Below are 18576 nucleotides of genomic sequence, written 5' to 3'. Positions count from 1 at the left end.
TGAACGTGTTTTAAATAGTACTGATTTAGCTGTGTTTAAACATGGACCCCTTTGACTTGTATTCATGAAGAGTGTTTGCCTTTTCTAGATTCTTTGTTCAGTTTCTTCCCACATTGATATACAAATGATCACGTTGGGATTGTAGTATTCCTCTAAGCGTCTTTCAGACAGGCACAACTTTACGTAAATGTGATTTTCACACGTGCATGTTGGTGTCATGTCTGAATAAGTCACTTTTACATCATGACTGCAGTCTTTAAGGTCAGACCTGCCAACACATCTGCAACGCTTCTCTTCGCACGTGTCTGAGTCTGATGCTGTTAGATTAACGCTAGTACATTAGCACATAATTAAATACACAAAGGAAAACTGAAGGTAAGTCCTGTTTGCAGGATTAAATATTATCACCCATTCTCAAAGAAAATAACATCAGTTTTATAAACCTTGGATCTGTATGAATGAGCTGCATTTACCTCGTTTGTGAGATTCTTGTCAGTCAGATAAGTCTTTCTTGTATTTTCTTGCAGTGCTAACAGAACATAAGAAGTTTAAATTGTATCGTACAGCTACAATAATTAAACCAGCTTTCTCCTTTCTTTCATTTTAGTTATTTCAACTTGAAAGGATATCCAGCAAAACGCTTTACACACAGCTTACGAGCAAATAGAAATTCCCAACTTAACGTCAGACTTTGAGAAACATTCAGCCGAGTTTGCTACCTAATAATTGATGAGAAAATTTATTAGGAGATTCTCTCGAAGAAAAGTGAAGGGCCGAGCGTCCATCGCGCTCAAGATCGTCATTAATTAAAGCCTCAACGGAAAGATAAGTTTTAAAATTAATCAGTTATGCTGCCTGTGGGAGAACAGAAAACACTTTCCCGTCTTCATATCATTAAACTTTTCAACTCACAGCTGTTTTACAGCAGCAATGACACCTCCTCTCTTTCCCTAAATGTCCTGTCAGGTTTGTAAAAAGCCGTAGGGAACATTTACATAAAAGTCACCAATTGCTGAATGACAGAATCCATCACTTTAACAGTTAGATGAAGCCGGCGATGTGACGTATTTCATTTCTGGAAAAGGGCTTTGGTAAGAAGACGACTAAAAGAACAACAATAGTTTATAGTCCTCTTACATGAGTTTTCTTTTTCAGCAGTGATATCCAATAAAGTTTCTATACATGCATTTCCTCCCATTTGATTGATGAATAAAACGAGATTCATTCCAAGTATTTTCCATTTACCCCCATGGACCCAAAGGTGTGCGTAAAAGGCAGCTTCGCCTGTATAGCCGGTTCCTTTTTTTTGGCCAAATCTTCATATGAATTTCACTCACCGATAAATTGGCCCCTGTGGGCATTCACACTAATTCCTGGAGAGTGGGATATTGTGGGGTATTGTGGGTCCTGGCCAGATCTTCAGTGATTTGTGTGCGAAGTGCTAGTTCAGTCTTTTGATCGTTGCCTGGACTAATGAAAGCAGATACAGACACATGGGAGTCAGAAAACTGCAGATACCAGTACAGACGGAGCCACTGTGGAAGGCCCAGTTTTTGATGTGAGCTGAACCACTGCTGTTTTTTTTTTTAACAGTCGCTCAAGAGGAACTGTTTGGAAAAGAAATAAAGTTTGTTCTTATTTTAGTTTTCAGGAGTTTATGAAGAAACAGCCTGTATTTGATATTAGTTTGATAGATGCTAGAGGTGTGTGTTCAGAGATGGAAATAGTATCAAACAATAAGTATTTCTGAAGAAGACGAACAGGAGCTTTAGAATAAATACATCATCACGGTGTAAATACTTGCTTAGAGTCAAAGAAATGCAGCATTTTTTCATTTAATTTAAAATGTTCCCCTGAGGGAAAATGACTGAGAAACATGAGACCAACAGGAATTGCTATATATGATGAGGACAAGAGTACAGAGCTTGATGTGCAGTTCCCATATCGCCCACTAGATGCTGACTTCAGAAACTCATCTGTATTGAAGTCTGTCTTTTTACTTTTTTTGTTACTCATGTCTTGACGATGGCTTTAATAGCACTTTTTGGCAGCAGTAAACCTTTGACTTCATTAAGTCCCTTCAGAAACCCTTATGTTTGTTGAAGTTCAGGTATAACTTTATTATCCAAAGAAAAATCAGTAGTGGAAGTATCTAGATCCTAAAAGTAACATTACCAAGATTTTAAGTACTCATTTACAAGTAAATGTCATTATTTTTTTAAGCTTACTGAAGTAAAAGTACAGAAGAATGTGCATAAAAATGTTGTCGATTTTAAAATTAAAAGTACTAATCATGCTAACTCATTACAGCACATTCATTTCTTATTCTATTCTTTGTGAATATGTGTGAAGTTTTAACAGCCCTAAGACTTTGAAGTTTTAATGGTATGGTATCATTTGAAGATGACGCATTTGCAGTTTCATCATGCTTGCATAATGACAAAGTTCTTGAATCTTGAATCTGTTGTTAGGGATCAAAACAGTGTTTGATTTTTTTATGTGCCTGAAGCTCAGTTGAATCTCAGTTGAATTATTCTGTACACTGCTGGCATGTATCGTAGTAATCTTTAAGAAACTATTGTGTTTATAATCATAATTTATATTGTATGAACTGATCATAATATTTTTGAATTAGCAAACTTGTTACTTTAGCTGTAAAATAAATATACTGGGGTAAAAAGTATGGTATTTCCCCTTGAATTATTGAGATAATCAAATCAAAGTACCTCAAAAATCTACTTAAGTAAAGTCCTGGAGTGAATGTACTCACTTTACACCACTGCAGAAAGGTTAATCTCCTTGTCTTAGGGGCGGTAAAAATACACAAAGACAATGAATAAATGCACACAGATGAAACACTTTGGAAGTTTCCCCTCCCAAACATCTGCTACACCCACCTCCCACCCACTCATACAGCGAGCATTCCCTCGTGCTCACGTCAGCTGCAGCAGCAGTGTAGAATTCAAACAGCTTCGTATCAAACAGCTTCGTATCAATCAACTCAAATTTCTATTTTTAAAGTTAGTTACAAATAATGCAGCATGACAAAGATGCAACAGCTGTTAAAGACATTAAAAGCAGAAGTAATACAGTCTGCAGACTACAAAGAGACATTTACATGTGAACAGTAAGCAAGGTTTTTGTACAATATATCCAAGTGGGTCATAATAATAAGTCTGTTTGGAGGAAGTAGTCACCTTAAAGTGAGAGAAAAAGTTTTTGTTAGTAAATGGAAGAAATGGATGATTTATGAAACAGTGGACAAAACATTTGGACTAACTGATACATAAACTTCAAGATACTTGATATTAATTCATGTGTTGCTTTGAAAATTGACATTTACAACCATGACTGTTCTATTTTTGCTCTGTTTTTGTCTTTATCTTTCTCAGAAAGGATGTTTTAAGGTGTTATAAATGATACTTGTGGTTGTATACACAAACTAAAACTCAATATACATTTAAGTATTAAAAGTACAAACAGCGGTGTGTATTCAAAATAAAATTTAAATGCAAGAATAATATAATAGTGTTATCAGGAAAAATACTAAAAGTATCAAAATTAAGTATTTTTTATGCTGGCAAACGCTCCTGTAATTGTTAGATAATATATTTTTAGATTATTATTACTGATGCGTTAATCTATAAGCAGCATTTTACCATTTACCAGGTTAAGCTGGAGCTAACTGTTCCTACATTATATAAAAATGGGTGTTTTAAATCTCAGCAACGGGTCATATTTTAAAAGATGATCATATTTTTTCTCAATATACAATCTTAATTTGCAGTGAACTATCGCTGTCAAATAAATATTAAAAATAAATTGTACCTCAGAAGGTGTAAAACATTATCTCAAAATTGTGCATAAGCACAGTATGTGGTGGTGTTGTCACAATATTGGAATTTCTAACTTAGATACAGTATGTTGAATATCAATAAACGATACCACGAGAGAAACACTGACATCACAGGCAGAAAATATACATTTTGACTGTTTCAGATATTCAGAATCGATATGTATTGATGAATCGATATTTTTAAGTACTTGGTAAAATGTGTTTAGTTACATTGCACCACTCCTGAGGAGCCTCCTGACTTCTCTAACATAATGATGTACTGTAGATCTTCTCCACTGTTTAAACATCTTCTTTGGACCGTTGCCATGCATCTTAAATTCTTCATGTGTTTAGTTTATTCTCTGTTGTTTGTCTGTTTTTGGCCTCTTGAACCGAGTGTCTGTGTCGTCCCTGCACCATATGTGCCTGCATTTTGCTCGTGTTACTCCACAAATTGTTGATACATGGCTGCACCAGCGCTGCCAAGACACATTCCTTGTACAGTACGTTCAGACTAATTCTACTTGATGAGTAAAGTAATTCAGATTCTGATCCGCCATCGGCCAATAATGCACACTAATTCAATTCTCCCGTCACTCATGTTGGTCTGCTGACGGTACAGAAGAACTCTTTCGCTCTCCCTCTTGACTTTCTCCACACAGAGATGCGACTGGAGATAGAATTATGCATTTTTCATGAGGCAGTGAATGCAAGTGTGCTCACTGCTTCTCCTCAGTCTGGGCTATGTTTTGCCCTGTCAATACCTGCAGCTTTTTATGATTTGACTGCTTATTCTTGGAGCGGCAAACAAGCTTAGTGAATAGTCTTTTTTTTTCCCCAATCAGATGTCATCCTATAATTGCTATTTTTTTCTTTGTTCCTATTTAAGACGTATTCTTTACTCCTACACATACTGTATAATCACAGGGTTTCCGTGAGTTTTCTCTTTTACAATTAATCTATTCAGTGCCGATGATGGTTGGTTTTAATCTTTTGTGTGAATGATGCAACTGTCAACTGGACCACATTGAGCTGTAGTTTTTTTAAGCTCCGCAAAAACAAAAGCACGTTACATAAAATAGCAGAGTGGGCTACATCTGCAGATTTTTGCACAGTTTCTCCAACAACTTAACATTATAAAACTAATTTTCCCCTGCACACTGAGCGACATCATCAAATGCAGCGAAGATACGGAGTTGAAAATGTGTGGAAATTTAAATGGAATGGCAAAATAATATTGATTAATTAGCCTCACAGTTTGACAATAGTGTGAAATGAAGGCCCCGAAATACTTCCATTCAGCTTCATGGCACAACCGCGATAACAATGTTAAGTAGTTGCATTTATGACTCGAGGGTGCGAATGTGTCGAATGTGCATTATCTGATGAATGCCAATTAGCCTAATTGCCTGTAGATAATTAGTTTATTCGTAGTTGGCTGAATGCAAACACAACAAAATAAAGATGTACAAATATATATATATGTTTAGGTTATATATAAATGTGTTCTTCATTTTTTATTTCTCTGCTGCTGACTTCAGGCACAAGACCCTCAGGTGCTGGAACAACTGTCCAAAAACATCACTCGCATGGGTTTGACCAACTTCACCCTCAACTACCTCAGGGTAAGGACTCTGCGTGTGTGTGTGTGTGTGTGTGTGTGTGTGTGTGTGCGTCTGACAATGTCTATGATTGTCATTCTGCCTTTATTTTTGTTCCCCTCACACTTAAATGCACACGGAGGAACAATTCCTGTCCATTTTTAAATGCAGTAATGCATGCTGCTCATACTTTCTGAACTAAATATCTTATACTTATGTGTCTAGACAGCGTAAAGATGTTTTCATCAAGTAGAATATTCATATTTTGTCATATTTATATGGTCCTTGGCATGATTATATTATCTGCTCTGCAGTAAATCTGCTCTGCTTTATTTCAAAATGTACATTTACAGGTATATTCAGTGTTTGAATATTCAGTTTGAATAAGATATGCTTTTCCAGCAATCTCATATTAACACTTTAGTTTATTTAAGGTCATATCGTGATTGTTAATGTGACTATTTCTTCTCTGTCTTACTGGAATTGAAAGCCTGTGCTGTTATTTATGTGCTGAACACGTTTTATGACTCTCGGGCGTTTGAAACCTGAGTGTATAATTTCAAAAGTGCACGGCATCAAAACAAAAAAATATAAGCACTTATTTCTTCTTTACTCTCTGCATATACATGTTTTTCTACCTGACCGCAGCAATATAATTTACGGAAATAGGAAGTATAAGCCGGCTGAATACATTAGTGATTATTTCAGAGGGTTTGTTTGTGTTTTTCGACGCCACAGTTGACTGACAGCTACGATTTCCAAATGGGAGAACAAGAGCGAGCGGGAGAGAGATGGGGAGAGAGAAGAATTAATTGGATACAGAAAATTAGCATAACATTAATGAACGCTCCCTGTTGAGACTCATAATTGTGAAATGGCGCGCGAATCGGGGAACGGCACCTCGGCTGCTTATAATAACTGAGTGAAGAAAGACACAGAGAGGGAGAGGAAGCAGGGTGGCTGTTTTTGTTTTCCTATAACAATGATTTTTCTGTACAGAAAGCAACTGTAATGCGGCTGAAAGAGAAAACACATAATTCAAGTATCTGTAATTACACACTAAAAGATTTGGCTTCTGTTCATTCTTTATTTTAGTGATTCAGATGGTCAGTGCTTAGCAAACGGAACAATGAAACAGGGATCATGCCTTGTTTTCTGTTTGCTGACAACATGCGTTTTGTGGAAGTTGTTTGTGTCTAAATAGTCAGAGCTTTGCTTTTTGAAGAGTGGTTAGTTTGTTGAAATGACGTGCGTTGCCTCAGTGGTCTAAACCTTACTCACATATTTCACATAAATCCTTGTGCATCTGTTAAATTAGGAACTTTCCCACAGCACAATGTGGTTTTATTTTAAATGCATCAGAAAACATTCATCTTAACAAGGGATTTAACTTCCATTTGAGGTTTTCTTTCATTCCAATAATAATGAAAACACCATAAACTACACAGAGTATTCCACTAGTTTAAAAGCAATGTTATTTATTTTATTTAATTTGCATTTTAAGCATGTGAGTTTACAGAGATTGCCAGTTTTAAAGGGCGCTGAGGAGACGGGAGTAAGAACTGAAGGCTCAATTACAGATTCACAGGCGATTTCACAAAAGGATTGCACAGCTTTTGCTGCACAAATAAGACAAAAAAGAAACTATGTCATTCTCAAAGCACCCGCAAAGGGTGAAATGCCCCCCTAATGCAAATTGCGTCATGGTGCTCTTGTGCCATTTGCCATATTTAAAGGGATACTCTGTAGATTTTCAGCCAGCTTTGTATCATAACAGTGTGAGTAGTATGTTTAAACTTCCCTCCATCTTACAACTACTCAGATCTTCCTGTTTCTCTCACAACTCAGATCTGATGTATGACGCGAAACATGGATTTTTGCTCTCTCTTTCACTCAAACTGAGACCAGACTCAAATTAAACCGTAACACTAGGCAGTGCTGATCAAATACAAACTAAGATTTTATCAAGTTATTGTCTATTTCTTGCCAAAAATGTCTTGTTTGGCTGTAATATACGAATTTGTGAACAGGAAGTGGATGCCACTGTTTTTTGTACTGTAAAAACAGAGGCTGAAAATACTGAGATCAAATGATAAAACTAGGCAGTGGTGATCAAATATTAACCAAGATTCTATAACTGTGTTGCCCATTTCTCGCTCAAATTGTTTTCAGTAAGATATTTAAGCGTACCGTTTTACTGTAATTCATTGGTCCAGTATGGTGGAGTGCTTTTTGGTAGTTGTAGGTTGTCTATCTCTTGAGTAGAGGCAAATACCACAGACCTTTTCCTCTGTTTTCTCTGATCATGTTGCACCAACTTCAAAAGTATTTGTGTCTTTCTACTGCAGAGACTGTCCAGTTTAATCAAAAGACCGTCTTTCCAGCAGTGAGCATTTTCTTTCAATCAAATAAAAGGCATATGTTGGGTGCAAAACTGGCCTCTCTCAATGCAAATGAGCCTCATTGTATAACCAGTGAAATTCACAAAAATCAGCGCACACATAGTTACAGTGAAATTATTAGCGTCTTCAGAGAGTTAATGGCAACTGAAGCGCATCTGTAAGGGGTGTCACACCCAGACTTAACCTCAGGTTTTGCCTAAAGTTTTGAGGAATGCCTCTGCACTTCGTCGATCAGGACCTGTTACTTGCAGTCTCACAATTTCAGTTTTATTTTCAGTTTTGTGTTCTCGGCACAAAGGCAACATTTATACTTTGGCACTTGGATAATGGCAATCTGAGGCAAAAACAGGGCAAAAATACACTCACTTGCAAAACTTTATGGGCGTGTTTGTGCTGTAGTATCATTGGCACAATGTATTTTGTGAATCGGACCTTGAGACAGGGCAGATAGCAGTTCAAGTGATGTGCTATTCATGGTGCTATCAGTGACGGAAATCCATTCTTTGTGAATTCACCTGTCAGTGATTTATAGAGAATTCATTATGTCCTGTAAAGCAGTGGGTCCCAACCTTTTTGGCTTTTTGTGACCCTTAAAGCAAATCAATGTCTACTTGTAACCCCTCATTGATTAATAGAGGCCTGGAGAGATAAAACTATGAAGTATTTCACAAGAAGAAAGCAAAGACTACTGAATGGTCAGAAAAACAAACCTATCTTGTACCCCAAAAATCATCTCACTGTTCCTTTAGATCTCCATCCATCTTACGACCCCTTCTGTGGGTCCCAATTTCCCAGATTGGGAACCACTGCTGTGCAGTCGCTGTTATGCATCATATCACACACTTTACAAATTATATTTTCCCCTACTGTTATCCAAGGGTGTCAAGGTAAAATACACCCTTTCTCACATTAAACTGGCAATAATGTGTCTCTGGAAAAGGCCTTTCCCAGCGTTTATCAGTCCTTCCAAAAGAGGCTGACGGTTTCCTGGCTCAGGGGTTACAACTGGCCTTTCTCTCACTCTCACAAACACACACACACACTCCCTCTCTTTTTTTTTTTCATTTGGAGTATTTAAGCCTTTCCATGTATTGGAGCTGCCGGCTTCCTACTATTCAGCCTGAAAATAGCCCTTGTTTTCAGGCTGAGAGCCAGGGCTTGTTGGCTGAGCTGGGGAGGGATATTACTGTGTCAGGAGGGAACTATCAGAGGAGAACATGGGATTAGTCTGCTACAGGGATGTTCACTTTACCTCGAGCTGCATGGCATCAAAACACTGCCGTCCTAACACGGGAAACAGACATTACTGCGTTTATGTAGGGTAATTTGGCGTAAGCAACTACGGTTGTTAGAACGACTAGTTTGAAACCCGGGACTGGTGAACATCGCTAGTTTGAACGTCCATCACGCTAAAACATTGCTGCAAGGATTCCTGGTGTTGTCGGGTGATTTGTATAAAAGCCTCCAAACCTTAACACATAGTCGTAGGTAATAGATGCAGTACACGATACTACCTGCCCGTGTTTTTTTCTTTTTACCTCCAAGTTGTACTGTACGGCTGAAGACAGGATGAGCATGTTGATTAGAATTGACATCAGAAATGTAGGGGTGGTGGGATGCTGAAGGTCAGATCATTTGAGCATGCAGTGAATGATTAACAGTCTCCTTTCTCTCAGTAACGACTGTCAAAGTGCCCTTGAGCAAGTTAGCATACCCACGCCTTCTTTCTCTTCAGTATTTTTTGACCTTACATCACACTCTGATTGGGAAGCAGCAACTGCATCGACTGCTTGCCCCGTCAGCCATACTGCAGCTATATACAGAAGGCTTAGGGGCCAAAACCACTGCTGTATCAGAATACTATATGTTTCTAGTATGTTCTGGCCGTTGTTTCTCTTCAGCGTTGGCTTCTTTTGACCATGAGTGTTGCTTAAAATTAACCAAGTAGTTCTTTTAAGCCAAACTTAACTGCTTAAACTTAACCAAACCTTAATCACAGCGATGTCAGATGAAAACATATTTATATTTTTACAGCACATTTAGATGTTTTCCTGTCGATAGTGGCATCAGATCAGAGAATGCTTTATGTTTTTTTTTTTCTTTAATTACAACTGACATGTTTTGTCATGTCATTTTGAGAACTTGTTGCTTGGAACCATGGACTGTATAAAAATAATGGACGTTGCCTTTGTGACATCACCCATTGTTTTGTGGACTCCCATTCTGAGGTCTCAAGTTTGGCTTTTTGGCCGTCTCTATCTTGGATTTTTGGAGCCAGAAGTGACCAAATTTGGATGAGAGGGTGGAGTTGTGGAGACGTGAGGGCTGGTTCTGACTCATAGACTGTAGTGACACCTCGCAGACATCCTGTGACTCAAAGCGACCACGTCCTTAATTAAGCCTCTGTTTAAGTCTTAATAACATTTAAACAGGTGAATTATATATCAATTCGCCCACTTTACAGGTGTAATGAATGGAGGAATTAGCAGTAGAGACCAAAACTATCTTTTGTGCCAGGCTGTAAACATGTTTTGTTTTGTTTGCTGTAAAGTTGGGCATTTAAACAAAGGGGTCTGCGGGGAGTGGCTCTCATGTTGGCTTCATTTTTCTGCCTTGGAAGTTGCTGCTTGCCTGGAACAGTATGAGTGTGTCTGTTCTGCTAGGTAGAATATTCAGCCCAGAACAAAAATACACAAGTCATATTTTATAGCAACTACAGCCTGACAGATATTCGAGTTTTTAGGCTAATGCTGATTTCTTTCTCTTTTTTTTTCTTTTTTTGAGGGTTTTGTTGGTGAGGATTCTCAGTCACCCAGGTCATGGTATTCTTAAGTGCTTTATCGTAGCCAACTGGACTTGCTTGAACTCAAGCAAGTCCTTTTTGGCCTTTAATGGCAGAACAGTCAGAAGCATAAAAGAAGAGAGACAGAGGACCGCATGCAGCAAAGGGCCACAGGCTGGAACTGAGCCCACGGCCGCCCCAATCAAGGACATTGCCCCCGCACACAGGGCGCCCGGAGGCTTGGTGGGCGGGGCGGCTGCTGATTTTTGAGTTAAAGACATCTAAAAACAACATATTGACAATAGTTTAGGGGTTTTTTTGTTTGTTCATAGACAAAATGTCTTGATAAGGATCCTTTAAAAGTTTTTTTGTAACAGTTGTAACTAAGATACCACAACGCATTGTTGACACTGTTTCTAAATCAACTTAAATCTAGTTTTCTTTACTTAATTTTCTTTTTATTTCTTAGACAACATAAACTGATGCTGATTTATCTGCACTTAGCTAAAATCAGCTGTAATAGTGATTTATTGTATCACAGTATGGGGTCCTTACAACATTATGTGAGCCAAACTTTGAAAATATGAAAAATTCAAAATGAAAATACCAATTTTTTTGTACCATTGTTAATTGAAAACTGCTTTAGAACTTCAGTGAATCGGGTGAAAACCGTCCCGACATTACAGGTAAACTCAGACAAAATGCCACAGGTAACCATCTCAAAACTTTGCGCTGCTCATGATAATTAACAAAACAAATGATGCTGTGGGTGTGAGGGACTGGGAGAGGTTGGTGTAATGGTCAAATGTTCAAAGGTGGAGAAAAGTCTGGGAAGAAAAAGAAAACAGTTTCATCCAGTAAGAGGAAAAAGACGGGAAGGTTGCCTGGAGTTTGATCCCAGTGTTACTCTGTGATTGGTCCAGCAACAAGACAGCACTATAACTGTCCAATCACTTCCTTCAGACTGCACCAACAAGCCTTTGGATGGTTGGTGCTATTAAAGAAAGGGGGGCTGACCAGTAATGTTATCCAGATGTTATCTGGATAAAGTAAGCCTGATGTATTTAAGATGACAGGCTGACCCCTGGTTCCACTCATTGCAGATCACCAGAGATTTACAGTTTTTCTTTTGACTGAATATTGTACTTAACTGGAGAATATTGCTGGAGTTCAGTGTGGGAACAAGAGACTGTTCAGTGTTTTCCAAGTATGTGTGTACTGACGCATGAATGTGTCATTCATATGATGCTGTGGGTTGTAAACAGCCCAACAAAGGCTGCCCATATTAAAATGTATCCTCCTGCCCATCTTTCTCTCCCTCTACCCGTCTTCTCTCCGAAGCTCTTGACAATAAACCTGTTTTTTAAAGGTACTTTATTAATAGTGTCTATAAAAAGTAGATTTACTGCACAATTAATCACTCAAAGTCAGTCCGTGGGTGATTAATTGAGCAACAAACTCTGTGTTTTTATGGATGTTGTTTTGCTCTACCTTGATAAGAGGCTGCAGCAGTGGACACTGTTCTCTCATCACACGTGAAATAAATCTACTTTAACTGAACTGTGGTTTGTCCCGTTGTGTTTGCAGTTGTGTGTCATCCTGGAGCCCATGCAGGAGCTCATGTCAAGGCACAAGACCTACAACCTCAGCCCCCGGGACTGTCTCAAGACATGCCTATTCCAGAAGTGGCAGAGAATGGTAGCCCCACCAGGTAACTACCTACCTACTAAAACACTGTCACTGCCCCTGTTTAGAGAAGCAGCTCTGTCCACAAATCTGGACGAATATGACAAGAGGTTTTCTGGTTTTCTCTCAGCAAAGATTTTCAGATAACCCCAGTTAAACCTGCTTCTCTGAACAGGCCCCAGAAACAAGGAGTAGTTGTCCAAACTGGCATGAAATGACAACAGAAAATCATTTACATTTTCTAAAAATGTTGTGTATCTAGTCTTAATCGTTTCCTCTACTGAGGTTTAACTGACTCCCTTTCCTTTAAAAAAAAAAACAAAAAAAAACAGCTTTTAATTCTGTACCATCACTCACTTTGCACTAACAGGAATATATTTTCTCAGACTGTGTTTTTATTGCATCATTTATGTTTCCAAATTTGCCATTATATGTCTTAATCCCTTAAATATGTTTTGCCTGTCAGGTATGTGAAATTAATCAGAATTCAGGGCTGCCTCCTGAATCTCAACCTCGCCAATCTTAACTGGGCCTCTCAGCTCTCTATGATTGATGTTTTAAGGGCGGTTTCTGAAAAGTACCAGGCTTAAATTGGCTGTGCGGTCTTAAGCTGGAGAGAAAGAGTAAGCCGAGTTTTTTTGGACACATCGCAGTGGCTGCAAATTACAGCAATGCTTAGCGAGGCGTGACGAGATGTCTTTAAAAACCAACACCAGTCAAAAAGCCTTTGACTCAGACCTGTGTAACTTTAATTAAGAGTGCTGGGTGTAATCAGACTTGTAGATCCAGCTCCCCGGCCAGCGGCTCCCCAGTGTCGACGACGTTCTTCAAAGAAAAGAAGAAAAAAAAAACAGAGAGGAAAAAAAATACATGGAAAGCATTTTATGAATATAAAGTCTGAGGAGAAAAAAAAGCTCTTGTATTGATGGTTAATTGTGGCCATGGAAAGAGAGCCTGATATGAAATCCTATATGGATGAAAATCATATATGTGGGGTTTATGAGAAACAGCTTAATGTGTGATGTTGTTTGATAGAATATGCAGCTTTATTGTTTTATTGTGTTTGATATACAGTAGTCTATGAAATTATTTTATATCATCAGCTTGATTAAGAGACTGTGTGTATGAAGTGTTTATCCATCGTTAGTGTATTACAAAGAGTAGATAGCAGTTGGCACATCCCCAGTTCGGAGAAGCAGGCAGGAGTACTGCCACGGGAGCAAGGCAATGTACTGCTGTGGATGGGAGCAGCAGCAAAATGTATTTTAGCCACCAAAAAACATCTATATCAGTTTATTGTACTCTATGTTAAGAATATTTTCACTGTTTCGTCAGACAGCTCCTTTTGAAGAGGGAGCTGAAGCTGTTATCTGTGCTGTCTTGAAAGCCACCAGACTCCTTTAACAAAAACAGTATTTTTACCTCACTGAACATGGGAGCTGCTGGTCTAGTACTGCCTCAATCGGTTAGTTTGTTTGTGTTGTTGTGTGACTTCTGTGTTTTAGATCAGTGGTTCCCAACTGGTCCAGCCACGGGGTCCAGATTTCTCCTCAGGCATTAGTTCAAGGAGCACACAGTTTGATATACAGTATGCAGCATCATACTTGGATTTGGCCATGTCGTCTCTGTTAAGTAGCTGTCCGTTATTCACTCACTCAACAGCAGGAAAGGGCACGTCAAAATAAAAGCTCTGTGCCAGAAACTCACTGTACTTAACAATAAAGTGCGAGTCACTTGCAGTACATTCAGAGCCACTTCTGGACCGTGACCCACCAGTTGGGGTCCACTGTTTTAGAGGGTTAGTTTGGACTCACCAAAGTCACACAATAGCCCTTTTTACACAGAGTTCCTGCAATACTGCTGCAATGAACAGCCTTTATTACACCAGCTTTGCCTGTTTTTACACAGAGACAAACAATGCTGGTATAATGCCGCCCCACTGTGTGAATTTGCATCGCAAGCTGGTTGTCCCGAAGCAAAAGACGCTTGACGTGTAACACAACATCGTTGGCTTCAAGTGTGTGACATGACAGCCGCATCACACAGTGCTTTCTAAACAATATCAATGGCAAGACATGGCAATAAGAATCATTTACCATCTCATCCTCTGCTTAGAGGGTAACTCCTGGACCCCATTGTCTCCCCAATTTGCGGACATTTTTGGTTGCTGCTCCTCCTCTTTTCAGTTAGCTGCTAAGTGCTTTTAGCTGCTTTCTTTAGCTTCACATAACACGTTGTCACAAAGTCACATGCGTCCCATCCTGCCAGCTTACACTTTTTACACAGAAGTCAATTCAGCTCTGTTACTTCCTACATTGATGGCTTAAGGGCAGAACAACTCTGTCCTCGCATTCTGTGTTTGTACCTTTCATACAGAGCAGGGATGTGAAATAATGGTGCAATATTCCTGTCTTGAACGTGCTGTGTAAAAGAGGCTAATAACACTAATAAACTAACCAATGTTGGCGGTGGTAGATCAGCAGCTTCTGAGTTCTGTAAGGTAAAATTACAGTTCTTTCAAAGGAGTCTGGTGGCTTTAAATAGAGAGATAAATCTGCTTCAGTTCATCGTCGGAAAGGGCTGTCTGACAGCAAGGTCAAACAATGAAAATATTCTTAATATAGCATACATTTAATCTGATAGTGATTATTTTTTTGTTTGCTAAAATATGTTTAACTGCTGACTCCACCACAGCAACATTGCTTAGCTTCTGTTTCAGCACTCCTGTCTGCTTCTCCAAGCTGGTGGCATGCCAACTGCTGTCTACTGTAGGTAATACACTGACTAAAGATAAGTACGTCACTTAAAAAATAAATCCAGACTATCCCTTTAATGGTAACCATTTGAATATTAGTTATAATGAATCTAATGCTGTATTAAAGTCAGCCCTCCTCAGAGTGTTTTTCAGGGCTGTTTCTTGACATCTGTATTTTCACATGAAGTTTAGCCTGAACTTTGCAGTTTAGCTGGAATTGCGGCTTTCCCTTTTTGGTGGCGTGTCATTCCCCTTTTCCTGCAATTCTTCTCCAGCTTGGAAACTGGTTGGGATTTCGCCAGGAAGGAAGCCACAGGCGCATTTATGCTCTGATAAGTCCTTTTGGTGGAAATGGAAGTGATTTTAGTGCGTCACTGGTTCAGCATCGAAGGAAACCAGTCGGATAACAGAAATGATTGTCTCTGACAATGGGCTCGCTTTTTTTTGCACACACGTCTGTCAAAGTCAGGAATCAAACAAGAAAAGATGCTGATAAAAAAAAAATCCCCTTATTGTTTTGGCTCTGATTTATAGTTTCAGTTTTGTTTGTATCATGAGTCGCTGGTTGTTGTAACTGAATATAAAAAAGCATCTCCCTTGGTGTGATTAGTAAGAACCTCGAAAAATGTATTTCATTTTCAGACATCTGTTTGAAGATCACAGCAGTGTTTTCTTGTCTCCCTGGAGATTAAAAGGAATGATGTTTTCTAACAAATGTTGGCAGAATTTGCAAAATCATGTATTCATAAATTATGCACTACATAGATTATTTTGTAAATACTAGAAACACCAAGATCTCTATTTAACCTGTATCTGTACTCTATATCTTTTTGATGATAATGATTTCACTTGTGATTTAATTGCACCTTCAGGAATTATATATAACTCATAATTGGGGAAAAACATCTTTCATCTAAGCATAAGTTTCCCAGTGGTGTTAAGTAGCATCTGCATGGCATTGAAAGTTCAATTATTTCCTCTTCCTTTTCTCTGTTGTCGTCTCTGGTCTCATTCTGTCTTAAATTGTTTAAGAGAATATCCAATCACCTGAATCAAATAAAACTGATTTTGGTTCCGGTTTCAGCTGGACACCCACAGAACTTCAAAACGGAAATATTTCCCACAAATCACAAAAAAGGTATCTTCTCTCCTACACTGTCCACAGTCTTATAGGAAAGCAGCATTTTAATTGCTTACTGGAATGCCATGAAATACATTTTTCTGTGTGCAACTTCATCTGCATGTTCGAAAACAGCGCTAATACCTGTAATGTAACAAACACAGGTTACATGTGCCAGATTAATGCATGTAAGAACTTAACTCTCAAGCAAATCATGATGACAAGAACACACTCATGCTCGGCCAATCAAATCTATAGCAATGCAACAAGAATGGATACGGTATAATTACATGTTCACTAAGACAAACAGGAGTGTGCTTTCTGCCTCAGCAGAGCGGTTTTAATCTGGCTCATGCTATTGAGGAACATCGCAATCGGTGCAGCGCCCGAAATCATTAACAGAATTTACATTACGTTGAGCATCAGGCTTCATTGTTGACCATTTATGCAAATGAAACGGGGTCTTTCTTACTAGTGCATGTCTTGGGAGATGTCAACGCTCGTGCAGTTTCACCTCTGACGAACACAAAGCATGGACCACTGTAGACTAGTCGCTCCTGTCTATGTAATGTGTCTTAATGTGTGTGTGTGGGCATGCATGTATGCAAGCTTTTTGCACAATTTTGTCTGCACTCCTTTGTGTCTCCGCTCATAATGCCGCCTGTCCGAGCCTCTCTACTGTATTACCTAAAACACTCTCCACACAGCACACACCCCTGCACCTTGTCTCCGTCTGTATGCATTATGTTCTTGGCATTGCCTCTGTTTCTCTTTGCTGGTCGCGCCAAAGCTGAGCCCGCCCGACAGACAACCACGAAGAGGAGGAAACGGAAGAACTCAGCCAGCAGCGCCAACAGCAGCGTGGGCACCACCGCCAGCAAGAAACGCAGCCCCGCCACCAACTTCAGCCTCTCCAGTCAGGTACCTGTAAGCATCAGCTCCACTCGGTTTGCCTCCTCTTTTTATTTTTTTTTTCTTCTATGACTCCACATGCATGTTTGCAGGGTTACACACAGTCACAAGGTATTCCTAATGGTATTGCAGCTATTAGGTTTAATTTATTTGCACAAAAGAGAAAAAAACACTGCAGGAGGAGAGGCTAGAAAAGAAATCTGTGCAGTGAGACAAAGAATCCTCGAGGGATTTGTATGAAAACATCCCGCCCCGAAAGACAAAGAGAAAAAACATCAAATATCATAAAGAGTGACACAAACGACATTAAAAATCATCAAAGCAGAAAATAATACAAGAGCAGATAAAATTATAAACAGCATGTACGGAAGGTGAATAAAAGTGTTCCTCTGCTGCAGGTAGCATCGCATCACCGCCTCTTCCTCAGTTTCTCTTCCAGTACTCTACATGTACTTCACACTATGTATGTTTAAAAAGACCCCTCTGACCCCGATGCTCAACCAAGTGGCCGTAGCCTAAAGGTTTTAAAAAAAAAAAAAAAAAAAAAAAGGTTTGAATCTCTGGACCAAATGGGAAATGTGGGCGGGGAAAGTGACACTGTTGAAAATGCCCTTGACCAAGACACTGAACTCTCAGCTGCCCAGAGGACTCGTACTGTAGCAGAGTTTACTGCATGTCTGGAACTGTCTGAATGTAAAGAGCTCTGGATAAATAATACGCCGGCTGCTAGGATAAAACAAAAAACACAATACTGAAAGAGCTTCGTGTGGAGTTCAGCTGCAGCCACTTCCTGTGGCTTTTGGTCATTTAGCAGCAGCAACTGATGAGACATTTCTGATGAATTTGTGGTGGATCAGCTTCACGACTAACACTGTTACAGTGTCCTGCAGTGAAGACGTGGGTGATAACTAGCGCTCGACCTTTGGGATTTTTCAAGCTGCCATTAATATTTGAGAGTAAAACTACTGTATGTCAGTTCTGATATTTTTTCTGAGCAACAAACTGTGCTGTTATTAGAACAGCAACAGTGAATGTAACATGATAGTAGTACATGTGGAACAGTTGCTGGAAATTTTACAGAAACACAAATGCAAAACGATAAAACCAATATTAGACAATAATATCGACAATATGCCAATATCTAGTTGTGTGACTTTTCAGTGTTGTAACTGGATATAGAAGGTCAAACTATGTTTAAACTGATGTGTGCGTTTGATGCCTGATACAGATATTTTTGTGTTTAAGCTTCAGGTTACAGTAAAACTTGAATTAAAAGCCTAGTCCCAATTAAACACCCAGTCCCTTTTACTGGCCTGGTGTGGCTACATATTTTGACAAATAAAGGCTTGTCTCAATTAGAGATGCGTGCAATTAGTCATCCAAACAAAAAAAAATGAAATGTCTGCACCCTACGCTAGTCTGCAACAGAAATATAAGTCGGTTAAACTAAGTAGTGTTTTATTTATGTACAAGGCTGCTTAAC

The 18576-nt window shown here is 39.0% G+C and overlaps 1 protein-coding gene across 6 annotated transcripts in view; it reads left to right on the top strand.

Annotated features, from left to right (window-relative positions):
• The window catches only part of ldb2a (LIM domain binding 2a), a 127646-nt gene that overhangs the window by 97885 nt on the left and 11185 nt on the right, over positions 1–18576 (top strand). Inside the window, exons 5-8 of one of the 6 annotated variants that reach the window (XM_049585136.1) lie at positions 5377–5460; positions 12208–12331; positions 16146–16199; positions 16972–17102. In XM_049585136.1, coding sequence (XP_049441093.1) covers positions 5377–5460; positions 12208–12331; positions 16146–16199; positions 16972–17102 — 393 coding nt within the window. Of the gene's footprint in view, positions 1–5376; positions 5461–12207; positions 12332–16145; positions 16202–16956; positions 17109–18576 lie in introns of all 6 variants that reach the window. The other 5 variants (XM_049585135.1, XM_049585134.1, XM_049585133.1 and 2 more) reach the window with 5 other exon arrangements.

The sequence above is a fragment of the Epinephelus fuscoguttatus genome, linkage group LG9, assembly GCF_011397635.1.
Source record: "Epinephelus fuscoguttatus linkage group LG9, E.fuscoguttatus.final_Chr_v1".
Taxonomy (NCBI): domain Eukaryota; kingdom Metazoa; phylum Chordata; class Actinopteri; order Perciformes; family Serranidae; genus Epinephelus; species Epinephelus fuscoguttatus.
This window is presented reverse-complemented; position numbering and strand designations above follow the sequence as displayed.